This window comes from Ictidomys tridecemlineatus, chromosome Y (assembly GCF_052094955.1).
Source record: "Ictidomys tridecemlineatus isolate mIctTri1 chromosome Y, mIctTri1.hap1, whole genome shotgun sequence".
NCBI lineage: Eukaryota > Metazoa > Chordata > Mammalia > Rodentia > Sciuridae > Ictidomys > Ictidomys tridecemlineatus.
In genome coordinates this window covers 813,278-830,083 of record NC_135494.1, presented here as the reverse complement: position 1 = coordinate 830,083, position 16,806 = coordinate 813,278, and the positions used below count along the sequence as shown (strand labels likewise).

General features: G+C 42.8%; 1 protein-coding gene across 1 annotated transcript; it reads right to left on the bottom strand.

Moving 5' to 3' along the window:
• Nucleotides 1–824: 824 nt before the first annotated feature.
• On the bottom strand, nt 825–16,255 carry LOC144371928 (uncharacterized). The gene is made up of 4 exons (XM_078035244.1): nt 14,606–16,255; nt 8,888–9,014; nt 8,647–8,707; nt 825–8,079 (listed from the first exon to the last, which is right to left on the bottom strand). Exons 1-4 carry the CDS (start codon nt 14,606–14,608, stop codon nt 5,826–5,828), a joined length of 2,445 nt encoding a protein of 814 aa, XP_077891370.1. The 5' UTR covers nt 14,609–16,255; the 3' UTR covers nt 825–5,825.
• Between the last annotated feature and the right edge of the window lie 551 nt (nt 16,256–16,806).

Sequence of the window (16,806 nt, the reverse complement as noted above, 5' to 3'; positions counted from 1 at the left end):
AAAGTGTACCTAAACACTGCTCAACCCTTGCCCTAAGCTCTGGGTCTTTCCCTCTTCCAGAGTGGGCATGGAGCCCCAGCATGCTGAATCAATAAATCCCCTTCTGCCAATTGCATGAGTGTTCTCTTGGTGGTCTCTTTCTCCAATGCTTCACCAGACCCTTACACCAGGTCTCTAACAAGGCCGTCTTTGGTTTTGGCCAAGGGAGCATATTTTTTACACATGATGAGACATCTTTAAGCCAACACATTAAAAAACTGAAAAAAAAATCATTCAATAAATTCTTTCTTAGAAAACAACAATAACAACGACAAAACTTGAGCAGTATCCTGGGATAGTGGTGCAAACCATGCCATGAGGGTGAAAAATTCTAGCCCAACCTCTGAAATGTAGCCTCACTCTCTCTCAAAATACAACTTAAAAGGGGTAGGGCATGTAGCTCAGTGTTACAGCAACCCTAGGTTTAATGGTCAGTTTAAAAACAATAACATCCCAAAGAGGAATAGAGGGGAAAAAGACAAAAGAAAAGAGAAGAGTGTAAAAGGGCAGACATCAATCGAATTACACCAACAGTGACATTATGTGGCAATTGACTGAACAATCCTCTCCTAAGGTAGAGATCAGCAGACAGAATGAAAACACGGTCCAGTTCTATGCTATGTGCAGGGGTCACTGCTGGGATATCAATGGATAAAGAGTTTGAAAATAAGAGGATGTGAGTCCTACACCATGAAAACAGACACCATGAGTCAGCTCTCCTGTAATACCTTTCCAAAATCAGGCAAAATGTTTCAAAGCCACAATTAATTGAGCCAGAACAGCTGTGAGACATGGACATATGATGTTTATTTTTTTTAAGAGAGAGAGAGAATTTTAATATTTATTTTTCAGTTTTCGGCGGACACAACATCTTTGTTTGTATGTGGTGCCGAGGATCGAACCCGGGCCGCACGCTACCGCTTGAGCCACATCCACAGCCCGACACATGATGTTAAGGTGTTCCTGAATGCTCCATCCTCTTTCCCAATGCCAATCCAATAATAAGGACACAGCTGTGAGTTTACAGGGAAAAAAATGGTTTTCTAGCAAAGGAGCAGCACAGTGACTACTGTCCAGAGACCAGGATTCTGGCAATCAGAAGAAACAGTTGTCTTTGGCGGGGGGAGGGAGATAGGGGTGCCAGGGATTGAACCAGGTGCACTCAATCAATGAGCCACATCCCCAGCCTCATTTTGTATATTATTTAGAGCCGGGGTCTCTCTGAGTAGCTTAGCATATTGACTTTGCTGGGGCTGGCTGTACACTCTTGATCCTCCTGCCTCAGCCTCCCTAGAGGCTGGGATTGAGGCATCACCACCACCCCTGGCACAAAGCAAAATATTTCATTAAAGAGATGGAAAGTCCTTAGTTTGATGTCAATTAAAGTTTATAATTTGGTTATTCTGGGTTTGTTTGGGTTTGCTATTGCAGAAACCCAAAGCACATTCCAGGAGACACAAAAGCCTGTAGAGTCCACACAATGTTATGTGATCCAACCTTGTGGCCTCCCTGGGACACAAAGGCAACCTGTCAGCTCCTTTCATGTTCTTACCAATATGAACCATTTCAGGGTCAGCTGAAAATTCAAGCTGACTTTAGCATTGAAAGGGGACCTCATGTCTAACAGAAGAGTCATGTGCCACGAGGACAATAGGCAGTGAAGCAATGACACAATGACAGACATGCCATTTTGCTCCCATGTGAAGGCTGAGTTCTGGAGGCTGCTCCTGCCCAGGGCAGATCTTAAAGTGGGGATTAGGTCCCAGGCCAGGTGGGTTGCCGATGTGATCTGAGGTTCTGCACAGACCTCTACAGCAGTCATTTCCAGGACAGTGACAATCCCAGGCCTGCCTCAGTCCCTCATCCCCATGTTTCATCAGCCCTTGGGACCCAGAACAAGAAATATGGTGAGAAGTGGACCAAATTCTGCCCCCGATTTCAGTTCTGGCTACTTGGGTGCATACAGCCTTGAGCTTTGGGCATTTGAAAGAATCGAGTAGAAACATGAGACCCAAAGATGTGTCAAACAGCACTGAGGGACATGGTCAGGACAGCCACAGAGGGCTTGGGGTTGAGGTGGGGCTGTCCTCCGGCAGCAAGGGCCACACAACAGCGGAGACACAAGGGTTTCCCTGGAGGGGGATTTGGAGTGGGGGGAGAGGACTGAGACTCTGCTGCCCACCTCACTGCCAGCCCATCCATACTAGATGCCTGGCCACAAAAGCACCCCGATGAATCCCCTCAGCCCCCTGTTTTGGTTTTAAAGTGAAAATTAAAGATACTGGGTGTGAAAGTTCTGCCTTTTTCTGGGGAAAGCTCAGGCTACACGTGGGTTCCAGGAGTCATACCCATGGACAGGGGGCCAGGCTCCATCCCTGCTCCAGGTGATGGGTGTGTCTCACCAGAGGCTTGGTTTTCTTCCAGTGAAGGGGGTCAGAGGAGGAGGTGGCCACACATGTGTTGATATGCTGCTCTGGCTGAGGACACCAAATCTATGCTCTGCCCAGGGTTGTCTCCTACCTTGGGCTTGGATGGCTTCAGTCTCCGGCCTCCTGGTTTCCCAAGTTAAATAATTTGTGGCCTCTTCCACTGGCATGTTGGTGATGCTTGGGACCTTTTTCCACATGACAGGGACACGTGGTCACTGTTGAATGATGACAGCTGGAGCACAATGAGGCATGGGGGTGAGGAGACTGGCCCATGGTTCTGAGAATGGCCCCTTGAACACCCAGCCTCCCTTGCAGTCTCCTGGCCTGCAGGTCAAAGCCCTGTAAGTGGAAGAAGCTCCTCACACAAGGTCAGGTTCACCCTCTTCCTCAGAAGTGAATCTGGGGCCTAAGTAGCTCCAATGAGTCCCTCCAGCTCTGATAAGATAGAAAAACTGGGAGCCTCTTTCTGGGATCAAAGGAAGGTTATGAACTGAGCACATGTCCCCATCCCTCATTCCTGACAGCCCTTTCCCAGATCCTCTCATTCTCATGAGCCAGGGAAACATTTAATTTTCATAACTATTTTATGCTGTAGTTGGACATGATAGAAAATGTGTCTCTACAGCTTTGGCGTTGTTCTGTAACCTCACTTTAATCCTTTACCTGAGCAGAAACAGCCCTCTCCACAGCATGTACTGCAGAATGTCACCTGATGGGAGGCTGTAGCTGCATCAATGATGTAGGGCACATGAGGATAGACACCCAAAGATGTTCCAGGATTAGATTTATTAGCTGCAGGGTTCTGAGGTGTATAACCTCAAGTTTTTTGGTTCACTGCTTGTAATTTCATTGATCTTCATTTACACCCAGTGAGACAGGGATAGAGGTTTATATTTTCTGTAGGTGTATACGTGAAGAATTTTTTTTTAGTTCACAGAAAGTGCTTTGTATACCAATTGTAAGATTAGTCAGAGGTCTTCCAAGCACTACCACAAAAGCAGAAGTCTGTATTAGAACCCACATTGAGATCTTTGCAAAATCTGCTCCTGACATTTTGTTGAAAGAAAATTATGGTGAAGGTCTCTCCAGAAGCTAAGTTAATATTCCTTGGTGGAGAAAGGAGTACCACTATATTAGCACATCAGACTGGGACACTCCTTACCAAGCCTTTGTTCATGCAGAGTGTATTAAGTAGGTTTTCTTAACCTTAAACCATCACACAATTTCCCCAGGGCTACTGAGCTACTCTAAACACAGAGAGAAATCAAGCATGAGTTTTCTAGTATATTCCACCTAAGTATTATTCATAGGGAGAAAAGCTAATTTGGATGTAGTTTTTTAAAAAAAATTCACGGGTATAAAAGACCTTTAAGAAAGAAGAGACCATCTGCAATTGTGGAAGAAAACACCTGCAGAGCTGCATCTGCTGATGTGGTCATCAGTGGAGTCCACACACACAGCACCAGCAAACTCATCACCTGAGCTATGGGAGTGCTTGGTGCAAGAATGCCTGCCTAGCATGCACAAGGCAGGATTGGGTCCCCTGAATTGGGGAAAGAAAAGAGAAAGCAACTCAAGCATAGGGCAAAACATATTTTGAGAAAGTGCCTCTCCAAGTATTATACACAAATGACATTATGCTATAATGCTCTTTAATGTGCTTACATACAGCACAATACATGAGACTTAGAACAAGCACAGGTGACAAGAGTGGGGTCCCAGAGTCATCAACAGCTCAATAAGCAATCAAGGAAAAGAAAGAGGCCAGCTTCAGGTCACACAGAAACATCCCTATGTTCCCAGCTGCCAGTCTCACTCCATCTCAAAAAACAACAATTAAAAGGACTGTGGGGAAACTCAGTGGTGGAGCACTCCTGGGTGAAATGTGAACAAAGACAGAGAGGAAAGAAGTTCAGAAGAGACATTTCACCAGTCTGTATTTTGGAGTGGAGAGGCCTAAACTAACATGCAGAATATGTAATGAAACAATGGACACAAAAGATTTACAATACAGGAAAATGGAATCTAAAAATAAGAGAGATTTAACTGAGAAGAAAAACATGTTGTTCTAAAATCTTGATGCTGATGCAATGCACCTCTCCAACACAGGGTGCATTTTTGGTACCTCTGAATAGATAAACAAAGAAATGAAGGCACAAACATTTTCACACACCTACAGATTTTTCTCAAAAAAAAATAAATAAAATAAAAATATCCTCAAGTCTGAACAAGTTCAAATGGATCTGAAAAAAACAAAGGTCCCACCACATGTCTACATACAGGGCTTTTCTCCAGTGTGGTTTCTTAAATGCTGTTCTAAGGAACCTGGAAAGTTGAAAGTCTTACTACAATTTTGAAAGAGAGAAAAAGGATCTTCTCAGATGTGAAATCTTTGTCTTTGAAGAAAACTCTGAAAGCTGAATACTGCCTCACATGGCTTATCCTCAGCATTTTCTACAGTATGAGTCCTTTCATACAACTGAACAAAACTAGAACAGCTCAACAACTCATATTTCCTTTTTGCATAGGATTTATTCTTTTTATTCCAAAAGAATCTTCTGAGACCTTAGTAAAAGATTGAGAAAACAAGATTTCTCACACTTCTCAAGCTCACAGGGCTTCTCTGTGTGTTTTCATATATGAGAAGAAAAACAGGACTGGAGGGGAAGCTGATAGGATGTAGCTTTTCTCTAGTATGTATTCTGGTATGTATTCCAGGGCTTTTCTCTGGTATGTATTCTTCCATGTTTATGAAGCTGATGGGATGTAGCAAAGGTGTTGCCACACTGCTTACATTCAGAGGGTTTGTTTTTCAATGTGAATGAAATGGCTTTGAAGGCAATAGGGAAAATGGAATGGTTTGTGATAATTTTATACATTTAAAGAGTTACTCAGTTGGAAGTGGTGGTGTATGCCTTTAATTCCTGAGACTTGAGAGGCTAATTCTGAAGGATCAGTGTTGGAGGCTAGCCTCAGCACCTTAGGAAGACCCTAAAAAATGCAGCAAGTCCCTGTCTCAAAATAAAAAGTAACTGGAATGTAGCTAAGTGGTAGAGCACAACCAGAATAAATCCCCAATCTCTCTCTCTCTCTCTCTCTCTCACACACACACACACACACACACACATTTTCAGCAGTGTGAGTACTTCCTTGTCTTTGAGAATGACATGAAATATTGATTTACCAGGTTTTACATTCAAAGGATTTTTCTCCAGTAACTTCCTACATGTATATGAGTAAAACAGTAATAACAGAAAAGTTTACCAATTGTTTTCATGAATATGATTTCTCTGCAGTATCTGTTCTTTCACGTGTGTGAAGCAGACAGGATGTAGCAAAAGCTTTTCCACATTGTTGTTATTCATAGCACTTTTCTCTGGTATGGATTCTTTCATGTGTGTGAAGCGTAGGGGATGTAGCAAAGGCTTTGCCACACTCCTTACATTCATAGGGCTTCTCTCCAGTGTGCATTCTTCCATGAATCTGAAGGTAACTGGATCTAGAAAAGGCTTTGCCACACTGCTTACATTCATAAGGCTTCTGTCCAGTATGAGTTTTTTCATGTGAGTGAAGGTGACTGGATGTAGCAAAGGCTTTGCCACACTGCTTACATTCATATGGCTTCTCTCCAGTGTGCATTCTTCCATGAATCTGAAGGTAAATGGACGTAGCAAAGGCTTTGCCACACTGCTTACAATCATAGGGCTTCGCTCCAGTATGAGTTGTCTCATGTAAGTGAAGGCTAGAGGACTGAGTGAAGGCTTTCCCACACTGCTTACATGCATAGGGCTTCTCTCCAGTATGAGTTCGTTCATGTATCTGAAGGCCAGAGGCAGTAGTGAAGACTTTTCCACATTGTTGACATTCAGAGCATTTCTCTCTAGTATGTCTTCTTCCATGAATTTGAAGGTTACTAGATGTAGAAAAGGCTTTTCCACACTGCTCACATTTATAAGGCTTCTCACCAGTATGAGTTTTTTCATGTGACTGAAGGTAACTGAATGTAGCAAAGGATTTTCCACACTGCTTACATTCATAGGGCTTTTCTCCAGTATGCATTCTTCCATGAATCTGAAGAGAACTGAATTTAGAAAAGGCTTTGCCACACTGCTTACATGCATAGGGCTTCTCTCCAGTATGAGTTTTTTCATGTGTGTGAAGGTTAGTGGACTGAGTGAAGGCTTTGCCACACTGCTTACATGCATAGGGCTTCTCTCCAGTGTGCATTCTTCCATGAATCTGAAGGTAACTGGATCTAGAAAAGGCTTTGCCACACTGCTTACATTCATAAGGCTTCTGTCCAGTATGAGTTTTTTCATGTGAGTGAAGGTGACTGGATGTAGCAAAGGCTTTGCCACACTGCTTACATTCATATGGCTTCTCTCCTGTGTGCATTCTTTCATGAATCTGAAGGTAAGTGGACGTAGCAAAGGCTTTGCCACACCGCTTACAATCATAGGGCTTCACTCCAGTATGAGTTGTCTCATGTAAGTGAAGGCTAGAGGACTGAGTGAAGGCTTTCCCACACTGCTTACATTCATAGGGCTTCTCTCCAGTATGAGTTCGTTCATGTATCTGAAGGCCAGAGGCAGTAGTGAAGACTTTTCCACATTGTTGACATTCAGAGCATTTCTCTCTAGTATGTCTTCTTCCATGAATTTGAAGGTTACTAGATGTAGAAAAGGCTTTTCCACACTGCTCACATTTATAAGGCTTCTCCCCAGTATGAGTTTTTTCATGTGACTGAAGGTAACTGAATGTAGCAAAGGCTTTTCCACACTGCTTACATTCATAGGGCTTTTCTCCAGTATGCACTCTTCCATGAATCTGAAGAGAACTGAATTTAGAAAAGGCTTTGCCACACTGCTTACATGCATAGGGCTTCTCTCCAGTATGAGTTTTTTCATGTGTGTGAAGGTTAGAGGAGTGAGTGAAGGCTTTGCCACACTGCTTACATGCATAGGGCTTCTCTCCAGTGTGCATTCTTTCATGAATCTGAAGGTAACTGGATGTAGAAAAGGCTTTTCCACACTGCTTACATTCATAGGGCTTCTCTCCAGTGTGCATTCTCTGATGTATTCTAAGTAAACTGGGATAAGCAAAGTCTTTCCCACATACCTTACATTTGAAACCTTCATTCCCCATGTGTGTGATCCTGTGCCTTTGAAGACTTGTGTGTGAAATACAGGTCGGACCACCTCCTTTACATTCATACACTTTCTCTCCAGCATGAGTTCTTTCATGTCTTCTTAATAAAGAGGAGAAACAAAAGGCTTTCCCACATACCTCACATTGAAAACGTTTACGTTCACTGTGTTTTCTCATGTGTCGTGGAACACCCGTGGGAGAAGACGAGGCTTCACTACATTGTTGATATTCGTAGGGTTGCCACCCAGTATGAGTATCTTTATGCCTTTGAATGTCACTGGAATGACGGATGACTTTCCCACGTACTGTACATTTTAAAGGTCCATCTCCAGTTTGTATTAACATTTGTGTGTGAACATTTTTGGGAGAAACCAGAGATTTCTTATATTGTTTCAATTCACATGGCTTCTCTTCACATTCCCCATGCTTGTAGTATTTGTGTCCAGAGTATGATGTGATCTGCCTATGAAGGAATGAAGGTCATATGAAGTCTTTTGCACACATAATGAAGTCACATGGATTTACTCTATTAAAGTTTTTCTTTGTTCAATTATGAATTGGAATCGATTTGAAGGTTTTCCCACACTATTTTGTGCCTTTGAGTTTACCATATGACTTCTTTAAGGAAGAAGAAGTGACCAGCACATAATCAATGCTTGATTCATTCACAATTTTCTATGTATTGATAAATCTTTACATTACTACCAACATCAGGTAAAGGCTAGGTTTTCTGACTTGTTCAACTTGCTTAAAAATAAGGAGATTGAAAGCAAACAATCCTTTTCAACACAGCTTCTCTATGGCTATTATCCAAATAGTGATATTCACATATGCAATTTCATATACTTTTTGTATGTCAAATACTTTGAAAAGACAGAATATCTGTTACAGCTAAGTATATACTTCAGGTGAAAAGCACTATAAGAATAAATACTTCTCAAATTATGCATACTTCTTTCGTTGGTTTCCTTTAAATATTACATGACCGTTCTCAGACCCTGTCATGGACTCTTCTTGTGAGGACAGTTACCTTACATTGCTCCCAGAGTTTTCAATCTGAACTTCAGTGTTCTTGTCTTCCCACTTGTTTCCTAAAATGAGAGAAAAGAACAATCTTTATGAATACTTAGGAGCTAACAATGCTTTGCCAAATGATACATGCTATTTATGCTGCAATAATTCACCAACTGATTCCCTTTTCACCTTCTACATAAATGACCAAAATAAACATGATTTGTCTATTTGATTCAGTTTGAAAACATCATTATTACCTAGAGAAGCCAGGTTACTGAGGACTTCCAACATCACATCTCTGTAAAGGTTCTTCTGGGAAGGATCCAGGAAAGCCCACTCCTCCTGGGTGAAGTTCACAGCCAAGTCCTCCAAGGTCACTGAGATCTAAAATATCCCACCAAATGTATAGTGGAGGCCAGGAGAGATTGACAGCATGAGAAATCTATACTCAACATGCATGGTGTTCACATGATTCCAGGAGGAACCCTAAGGTAAAGGATGAACTTTGGCTTATCATAAAATGTTGCTTCATCCATTCCCTTCGTCAAATGTGCAATACTGGTTTAGTAACTAACAAACACCCTACACCAATGCAATATTTTCAAAACAGTGGAGACTATTGGCTGGAGAGAAGGGGTATTCCATACTATGAGTCATGACACATTTAATTGTCACCCTGATTGGATTAAAAGATACAGATGATTAATGAGATTCTGCCTGTGTCCATGAGGGTGTGTCTACAAATGATTGGCACGTGGGATAGTGAGCCAAACAGGCAAACCTTTTTAAGGTAGGCAGCACCAGCCAATAGGACTGTGTCTTAGGTGGAACAAAAGTTGAAAGAAGAAGGAAGCAGCAGCAGAGCAAGCTCCTTTCTTCTCCAATAGGTTCTTGTTTGCTACTGGAATGGTCTGAGGGTATCAGACTCTGCCTTGTTCCCTCTCCCAAAGCGGACTCTGCCAGTGATTCTCCAGGGAGTTTCCAGAACCTTTGGTCTGGACTAGGGCAGCACCATTGATCCCTCTTGTTCTGATGCTTCAGCCTCTTGGACTCTGCAGCAACTACTCTGAAAACTTTCCAATTGCAGTTTTCCATTGTGGACATCCAGCTTTGGGTCAAGTAGGCCAATCTAATAAGTCTCTTTTTATAATCAAACTTCCTCTTGATGCTGTTCCTCTAGAGAACACTGACTACTAAACTATGTAAGCCAAAAATTGCTCTGAAAAACAAAGTCTAACTAATAAAGAAGTAAATAAACTACCAAGCCATGAAGTTTTACAAATATATACATAAGAAATAATAGTATATGCCAAATACCATTTTTATAATAATGTAAGAATAAATCAATGAGTCATACGTAGAAATTTCAAAACTATGGACAAAAGCAAAGAAACTGATTTTCAATACTATTTCCATCTTGAAATAAATTGGATGATAAATCTTCAAAAGTCATTCCAGAGACTGGGGTTGTGGCTCAGTGGTAGAGCACTTGACTCGCACGTGCAAGACCCTGGGTTCAATCCTCAGCACCACATAAAAATGAATAACTAAAATAAAGGTATTGTGTCCAACTACAAATAAAAAATAAATATTTTTTTAAAATGACATTCCAACTGCTGGTGTGGTAGTTTGCACCTGTAAGTTCAGCCACTAGGGAGGTTAAGGCAGAGAAATGGCAAGCTGGAGGCCAGTCTCAGCAACTTAGCAAGATACTCAGAAATTTAGTGAGACTGATCTTCATTAAGAATAAAAAGGAGGGACTGGGACTGTAACTGAGTGGCAGAGCACGTGGTAGTATGTGTGAGGCACTAGGCACTGGGTATAATCCTCAGCACCACAGAAAAATAAACAAAATAAAGGTATTCTGTCCATCTATAACGATACATATATATATACATACATACATAAGAAGAAGGGCTGAGTATGTGCTCAGTGGTGAATGGGGCTGGGGATGTAGCTCAAGTAGTAGCGCACTCGCCTCGCATGCACAGGGCCTTGGGTTCGAGCCTCAGTACCACATAAAAGTAAAATAAAGATGTTATATAAACCGAAAACTAAAAAATAAATTTTAAAAAAATTACATTGAAGATGGGAGTGATGGTGCACACCTGTATCTCAGAGGTTCAGGAGTCTGAGGCACTAGGCGATGTAGCAAGACTCTGTACCAAAACAAAGAATCTAAAAGGGGTGGGGGTTAAGCACCTCTGGGCTCCATTCCTGATGCCAAAGAAAACCCATGAACCTGCCAAGGCCAGACAAGGACAGTGAAAAACTGTCATCCTTTGTCCAATTCATCACCTTGTGAAGCACAGATACTAGTTTTCATGAAACCACATTCATAAATTTATCCACCACTATTTTTGTAGAATTGGACTCAAAATCATCAGCAATAATGCAAGACAGAGTTTCTCTGTATCTTATGTGGGAATTTGGAATCTAGGACTGCAGTTCAATTTGAAATCACTAAAAATACAAAATTGAATCTTACAAACATTCTACATAAATTCAGGGGTAGCAAATGGTAAATTAGGTAATTAGGTGTGTTCATTTTTTTTCTACCCCCGAAATAAAACCCAGAGACATTTTACTACTGATCCACATCCCCAGTCATTTTTATATTTTATTTTGAGACGCAGTCTCACCAGGTTGAAGAAGGCCCAGCTAAGTTGCTAAGGCTGTCCTCAAATTTGCAAAACTCCTGTCTTAGTCCCTGGAGCAGGAAAAATCACAGTTGTGCCCCAGAGTACCTGGCTGTAAGTTGAAAATTTTGACAATGAAAATATAACTAGACTTTAAAATCCAAATCTTTCTTGCCTCTTAATAATACTCCACCCCATATGGCTCTGAATAAATAAACCTGGGCCTCAGATAAGTGAGCTCATCATTTCAAAGTGATACACAGAAAGCTTTGGTGCTGAGGGAGCACACATGTGTCAGGCTCAAGGGGCAGGGAAGGTCCCTGACAGCAGGAACATGCTCCCTCCAGGTCTTGCTCACTGAAAGCCTCTAGGATCACCCTCCAAGAGACCTGGACCATGATTCCAGTCTATGAGGCTTTTCAGGTTTGCACAGCTCTGCACTAGGGTGGGTGGTCCTTATGCTCTGGGAGAGGTTTTGCTCCTTCACACTGTGAGAGACTGAAAAGGCAGGAGTCACTGCTGACCTGGCCCCTCAGCACCAGCATCCACAGGCTGACTGTCCAACTTTCTCCAAAGAACAGGAACAGGGCTTGGGGAAAACAAGGTTCCAAGAAGTTAGTGGTCTAGATGAGGCTTGTTCCAGGACATTTTTTAGCCCCAAGACCTCAGCTGATCCACCAAGATGCTGTACCTCACAACTTAGGCTGTCCTCTAAGAGGAGCTGACCCAGGGCCTGAAATTCCTTTTAACATGCAGAGCACAGGACACCTGTGAGCACATGGTGGCAGCCCCAGGAATGGATAGTGGCTGAGAACATAGGACTCTCTGAGGTGTCCAAAGAAAACCTGGCTGAGAAAATCAGATTTGGTGTCTACACCCTAGGAAGATATAAAACAACAACAACATCAAAAACAACAACAAAAAACAGAATTTAGGCAGGTGTGAACTGAAGTTCTCCATGAACTTGCTCTATATCAAAGAACCTTCAGACCACCGGACTTTGGGGAACTAGACCACCACGAGGTATAAGACAGGGTTCTGCATCATTGGCAACAATTATCTTGGCCTCTCTAAAGCTCTTTCAAAGCCAATTACCTTAATTTCTGTGTTAGTCAAAAAATTTTCTAAACAAATGAACTTCACAGAATATATTACTAACCTTACCAGACATATAACCACCATCTTCCAAAGCTAACAATGTAATAAGGGACCTACAGAAGAAATTTCCCCTTTTTTACTGTAGCCACCCATCTGATGATCCTACCAATGCACTTGGTTACTGTATTCATGCATAACTTCCTTTTCAAATGTTCTTGTCAGGCATGCACAGTGGGGCACAACTATAATCCCAGCAGCTTGAGAGATTGGGTCAGGAGGACTGCTAAATTCAAAGCCAGCCTCAGCAACTTAGTGAAGCCCTAAAAAATGTAGTGAGATCATGACTCAAAATAAAATATAAAAATGGTTGCTGATACGGTTCAGTGATTGAGTTCCTCTGGGTTCAATCCCTGTTATTAGAAAAGATGTAATTTCTTCCAGAATGGGACACATACATCAATCAGGATAAGGTGAATCCATGTTCCTGAGGATGGTCATTAATATTTGGGTCAAAATAAACTATTTTGCTCAGGTATGGTGGCCAGTGCCTTTAATTCCAACAGCTTGAGATGCTGAGACAGGAGGATCAGAAGTTCCAGGCAAGCCTAGACAACATAGCCAGATCCTGTCTGAAAATAAATTTTAAAAGGGCTGGAGATGAATGACAAGAGAATAAATCAGACATTATTATCGTATTTGACTACATGACCCATGTGAATGGACATTAGGTACAACCAGAAAAAAAAGAAGTTACACTCTATTTATGTATGATGTGTCAAAATGCATTTTACTGTCATGTAAAAGTAATAAAAGTCAAGAAAAAAATACCTTCTACCAAAAACAAACAAACAAACATACAAAAAAGAGCTGAGGATGTAGCTAAAGATTCAATATCCCTAGTATGAATAATGCACTGCCGGGCTGGAGATGTGGCTCAAGTGGTAGCGCGCTCGTCTGGCATGTGTGCGGCCCGGGTTCGATCCTCAGCACCACATACCAACAAAGATGTTGTGTCCGCCGAGAACCAAAAAATAAATATTAAAAATTCTCTCTCTCTCTCCTCTCTCTTAAAAAAAAAAAAAAAAGTTTAAAATAATGCACTGCCTTATTTCATTTAAAGCAGCTATTTTACCAGAACACAAGATGTGTCAAGTTACTATTCTTTCCCCTAAAGGATGATATTCAGAAACAGAAAAAAAAATTATGGGCTATGGATGTGGCTCAAGAGGTAGCATGCTCGCCTGGCATGCGTGCGGCCAGGGTTCAATCCTCAGCACCACATACAAACAAAGATATTGTGTCTGCCAAATTAAATAAATAAATATTAAAATTCTCTCTCTCTCTCTTAAAAAAAAAAAAAAGCTTATGCTTGCCAGAGATAGTGGCACATGCCTGTAATCCCAGGGACTCAGGAAGTTGAGGCAGAATGATCATAAACTGGAGGACTGTGTCCAAAACAAGTGGTATATGATCTCTTTTTAAAAAACTGGGGGGGGAGGTCCTGAGGACTTAACTGATAAACCTTCTCTAGTTTTGATCCCCAATATAAAAAGAAAATATTCCTTGCAATACTTCACTAAAGGAAAAGTGAAAAGGAATAGACTGTGTTCATTTGAAACACAGGAAGAAAATATATTTGAGAGTGATGGGAAGTGGAGAGGAAGATGGCATTTTAGAACGCAGCAGGCAACTGCAAATGAAGGACCTACAGCAGCCTTCACAGACTCTGAACAGGGAAAAGGAAAGTGGATTTGCATCCTGCTTCCTACACATTTGGAACAGTGGGGGCGGGCCACCAGCAGGGAGGGGAGGGGAGGGGAGGGGAAGCCAGGGACCTGAGCAGCCCATTCAACAATGGAAGCCACAGGATGGAGCCAGGGCCACGTGCCAGCGAGAATTGGGCCTCATGCTCTGAGCTGACCTCAGGGACCAGCCCACCCCTCAAGCCCAGGGAGCAGAAGCCCAGAGACAAATACCATGGAGGACTAGGCCGCACCCTCTGCACCAATTTCAGGCACCCAACACCCAGCTCACCCGGGAGGACCAGGAGATAGAGGCTTAGGGTCAGTAGCCAGGGAGGTGACTTCAAGTTTCTACCATCCAGCCCAACCCCCAGGACCAGGGTAGAGACCCAGGGCAACCTCCAGAGGAGACTCCGCCAGGCTCTGCAGCTCACTGGTTTGCGGGGCCCCAAGGCAGGTGCTGACTGCGTACCTTCAGCCCTGGTCACATACTCACCATTTTTATCTTCCTTGGGGACCTGGTGTTCTCTTGAGGAACCCCTGAGCACCAGAGATCTCCGGGACATGGGCTTCTCAGAATCACCTAGGCCTTCAGGGCAGAGCACATGGGGCCCAGGAAGGAAGAGCGGAGTTGGTGAGGAGGAAAAGCCCGCGAGATTTCCAAAGCCCGCCCTTCCCCTGTGCTCATGAATCTGATTGGACAGTTCCACCCCAGAAACACTAATGGTCCTCCTCCAGGAACACCTCTGCCTTATGACAGACAGCTAATGTTATCCAATCACTTCCTAAAATTCCCTAGAGTGACAGATCCTTGGTCCCAGTCCTTTTCAGGTGGAGTGTCTTTGCTGGGTTGGAAAAATAACCCAGTTAGAAGCCTTTGCTTGGAACTTGGTGAGGATGGGTTGAGCTATGGCTCTGGGAGACTGCTTTCCCAGCATGGGTGACGCCCTGGGTGTGAACTCCACCACAGAAACAAAGACAATTAAAAAAAAGTTACTTGAGGAGGCTGAGGCAGGAAAAGCCCAAGGTTCAGGTCAGGATCTACAGTGTTACCCGTGTTTACGGTGACGGGTCCTTGCTTCCCCAAATGCTGAAGTATAACACCAGAGAAGCACGTGGAGAGTGGAAAGTGGAAGGCTCAATTAAGGAAGAGCAGAAAAGATTCACCCCCACCCCCAGGAAGAAGGGGACTGGAAAGGAGAAGTCCTTGGAAAACAGAAGTCTTCTCTCTTTTACATCTAATGTCATCTTTTGTCCTCCCACATTCCTGTCTTTATTTCTCTTTATTGTGCATGTGATGGGGGTTGCAGGTGGAAGGACAAAGGGTGGGAAACTGGTGGACTGGTGGGGCAGGGAGCAGAAACCAGGGCAGGAACAGCCTAGGGTGGTTTGATTAGCATCTCCCTGTTTTACTGGGAGCTACTTCATTAACACTTATTTAGGACCTGCCCAAGGTCATGGTGAAGTGGCTCCCTCTTTCTCCACAGAAAAGCCCTCTTCCCCATGGCTGATTTTAGGACTGTCACCAAAAGAGTCCATTGTAGATAAACTTCCTATTTTCATGTCACCCTGTTTACTTGGCCACTGGCAGAGAAGATACCAGCACTCCAGGTGCTGGACACCCCCTTACTAGTCATCACAAACCCATCCAGTATAGTACTTTAAAGAAATGTGCAAAGGAGGTCTCTGGCCTTGAGCTGGGCTTCACAGAGATGTCTACATTTTTAATATAAGTTACAATTGGGCTCCATGGTAACAGCTGGCAGGGGGAGGAAAAAAAGGGGAGAAGAAGCTCTCCCCTTCTCAGGTGCTGACCTTGAAGAGTTAACTTGCCCAGAACAGTGAAAGAAAAAGCTGCTTTTGTGTGAACTTCTGAGCCCCTCCCCTTACATGCTGGGTATAAAACTCTGAAACTACCTGAACTTGGGGTTCAGGGAATTGATTGATTACAGCAAAGGCTGCACCCTCTGAACCTGGCTGCAGGCAAGTAAAAGTGTTTCCTGCTATGTTTGGTGCCTTGCCTCATTTGTCCCTACAACAATGGAAAATTAATATTTCAATTTCTCAGGTGTTGTTCTGGTTTTCCCAGGTTCAGATTAGACTACATTTTCTTTATGGTTCCTATTGGACCACATTAACCTAGCTACATAGACTCTTCTCTTTAAACCTGGCTTCACAAACAGGGAAATCCTATCTGAAAATAAAATAAAAGGGTTGGAGATCTAGCTCAGGGATCGAGCCCCACAGGGAATATACCACAGAACCTCAAAGAAAAAGATACCTATATCCATATATAGAATCACTTGGTGTGACCTCAGACAACTTAGCAAGACAGTCACAAAATTTTTGAAACAATATTTAAAGATGTCACATATATCACACTTGTGTGATATGTAAAAATAAAAAAAGTTTGACAATTATTTCTGTAATTCTCCTCACCTTCTGCCCCCTGATCATTTCAGGAGATAGCCTGAGCTAAGGAAGTAAGCAATTGGTGTTGGTGATTTGACCCAGTGCTCTGTCCCCAGCAGAACAGGGGAAAATAAGGAAGTGGAGGCAATCCTCTAAGGCAGCAATGTGCACTGGAAATAAAATGGCTGCTTTGTGCTTAATGTCCAAGTTCTACATTCCACTATTAGGGCAGTTCTAGGAAGTGACCTGACTCTAGTGACCCCACACATCAGGTCATCTCTTTAC

Coding starts and splice junctions, on each gene's coding strand:
- LOC144371928 (XM_078035244.1), bottom strand. Junction 8,708..8,887: donor CAGTAACCTGGCTTCTCTAG/GTAATAATGATG, acceptor CTCTCATTTTAG/GAAACAAGTGGGAAGACAAG. Junction 8,080..8,646: donor AACTCTGGGAGCAATGTAAG/GTAACTGTCCTC, acceptor ATTCCTTCATAG/GCAGATCACATCATACTCTG.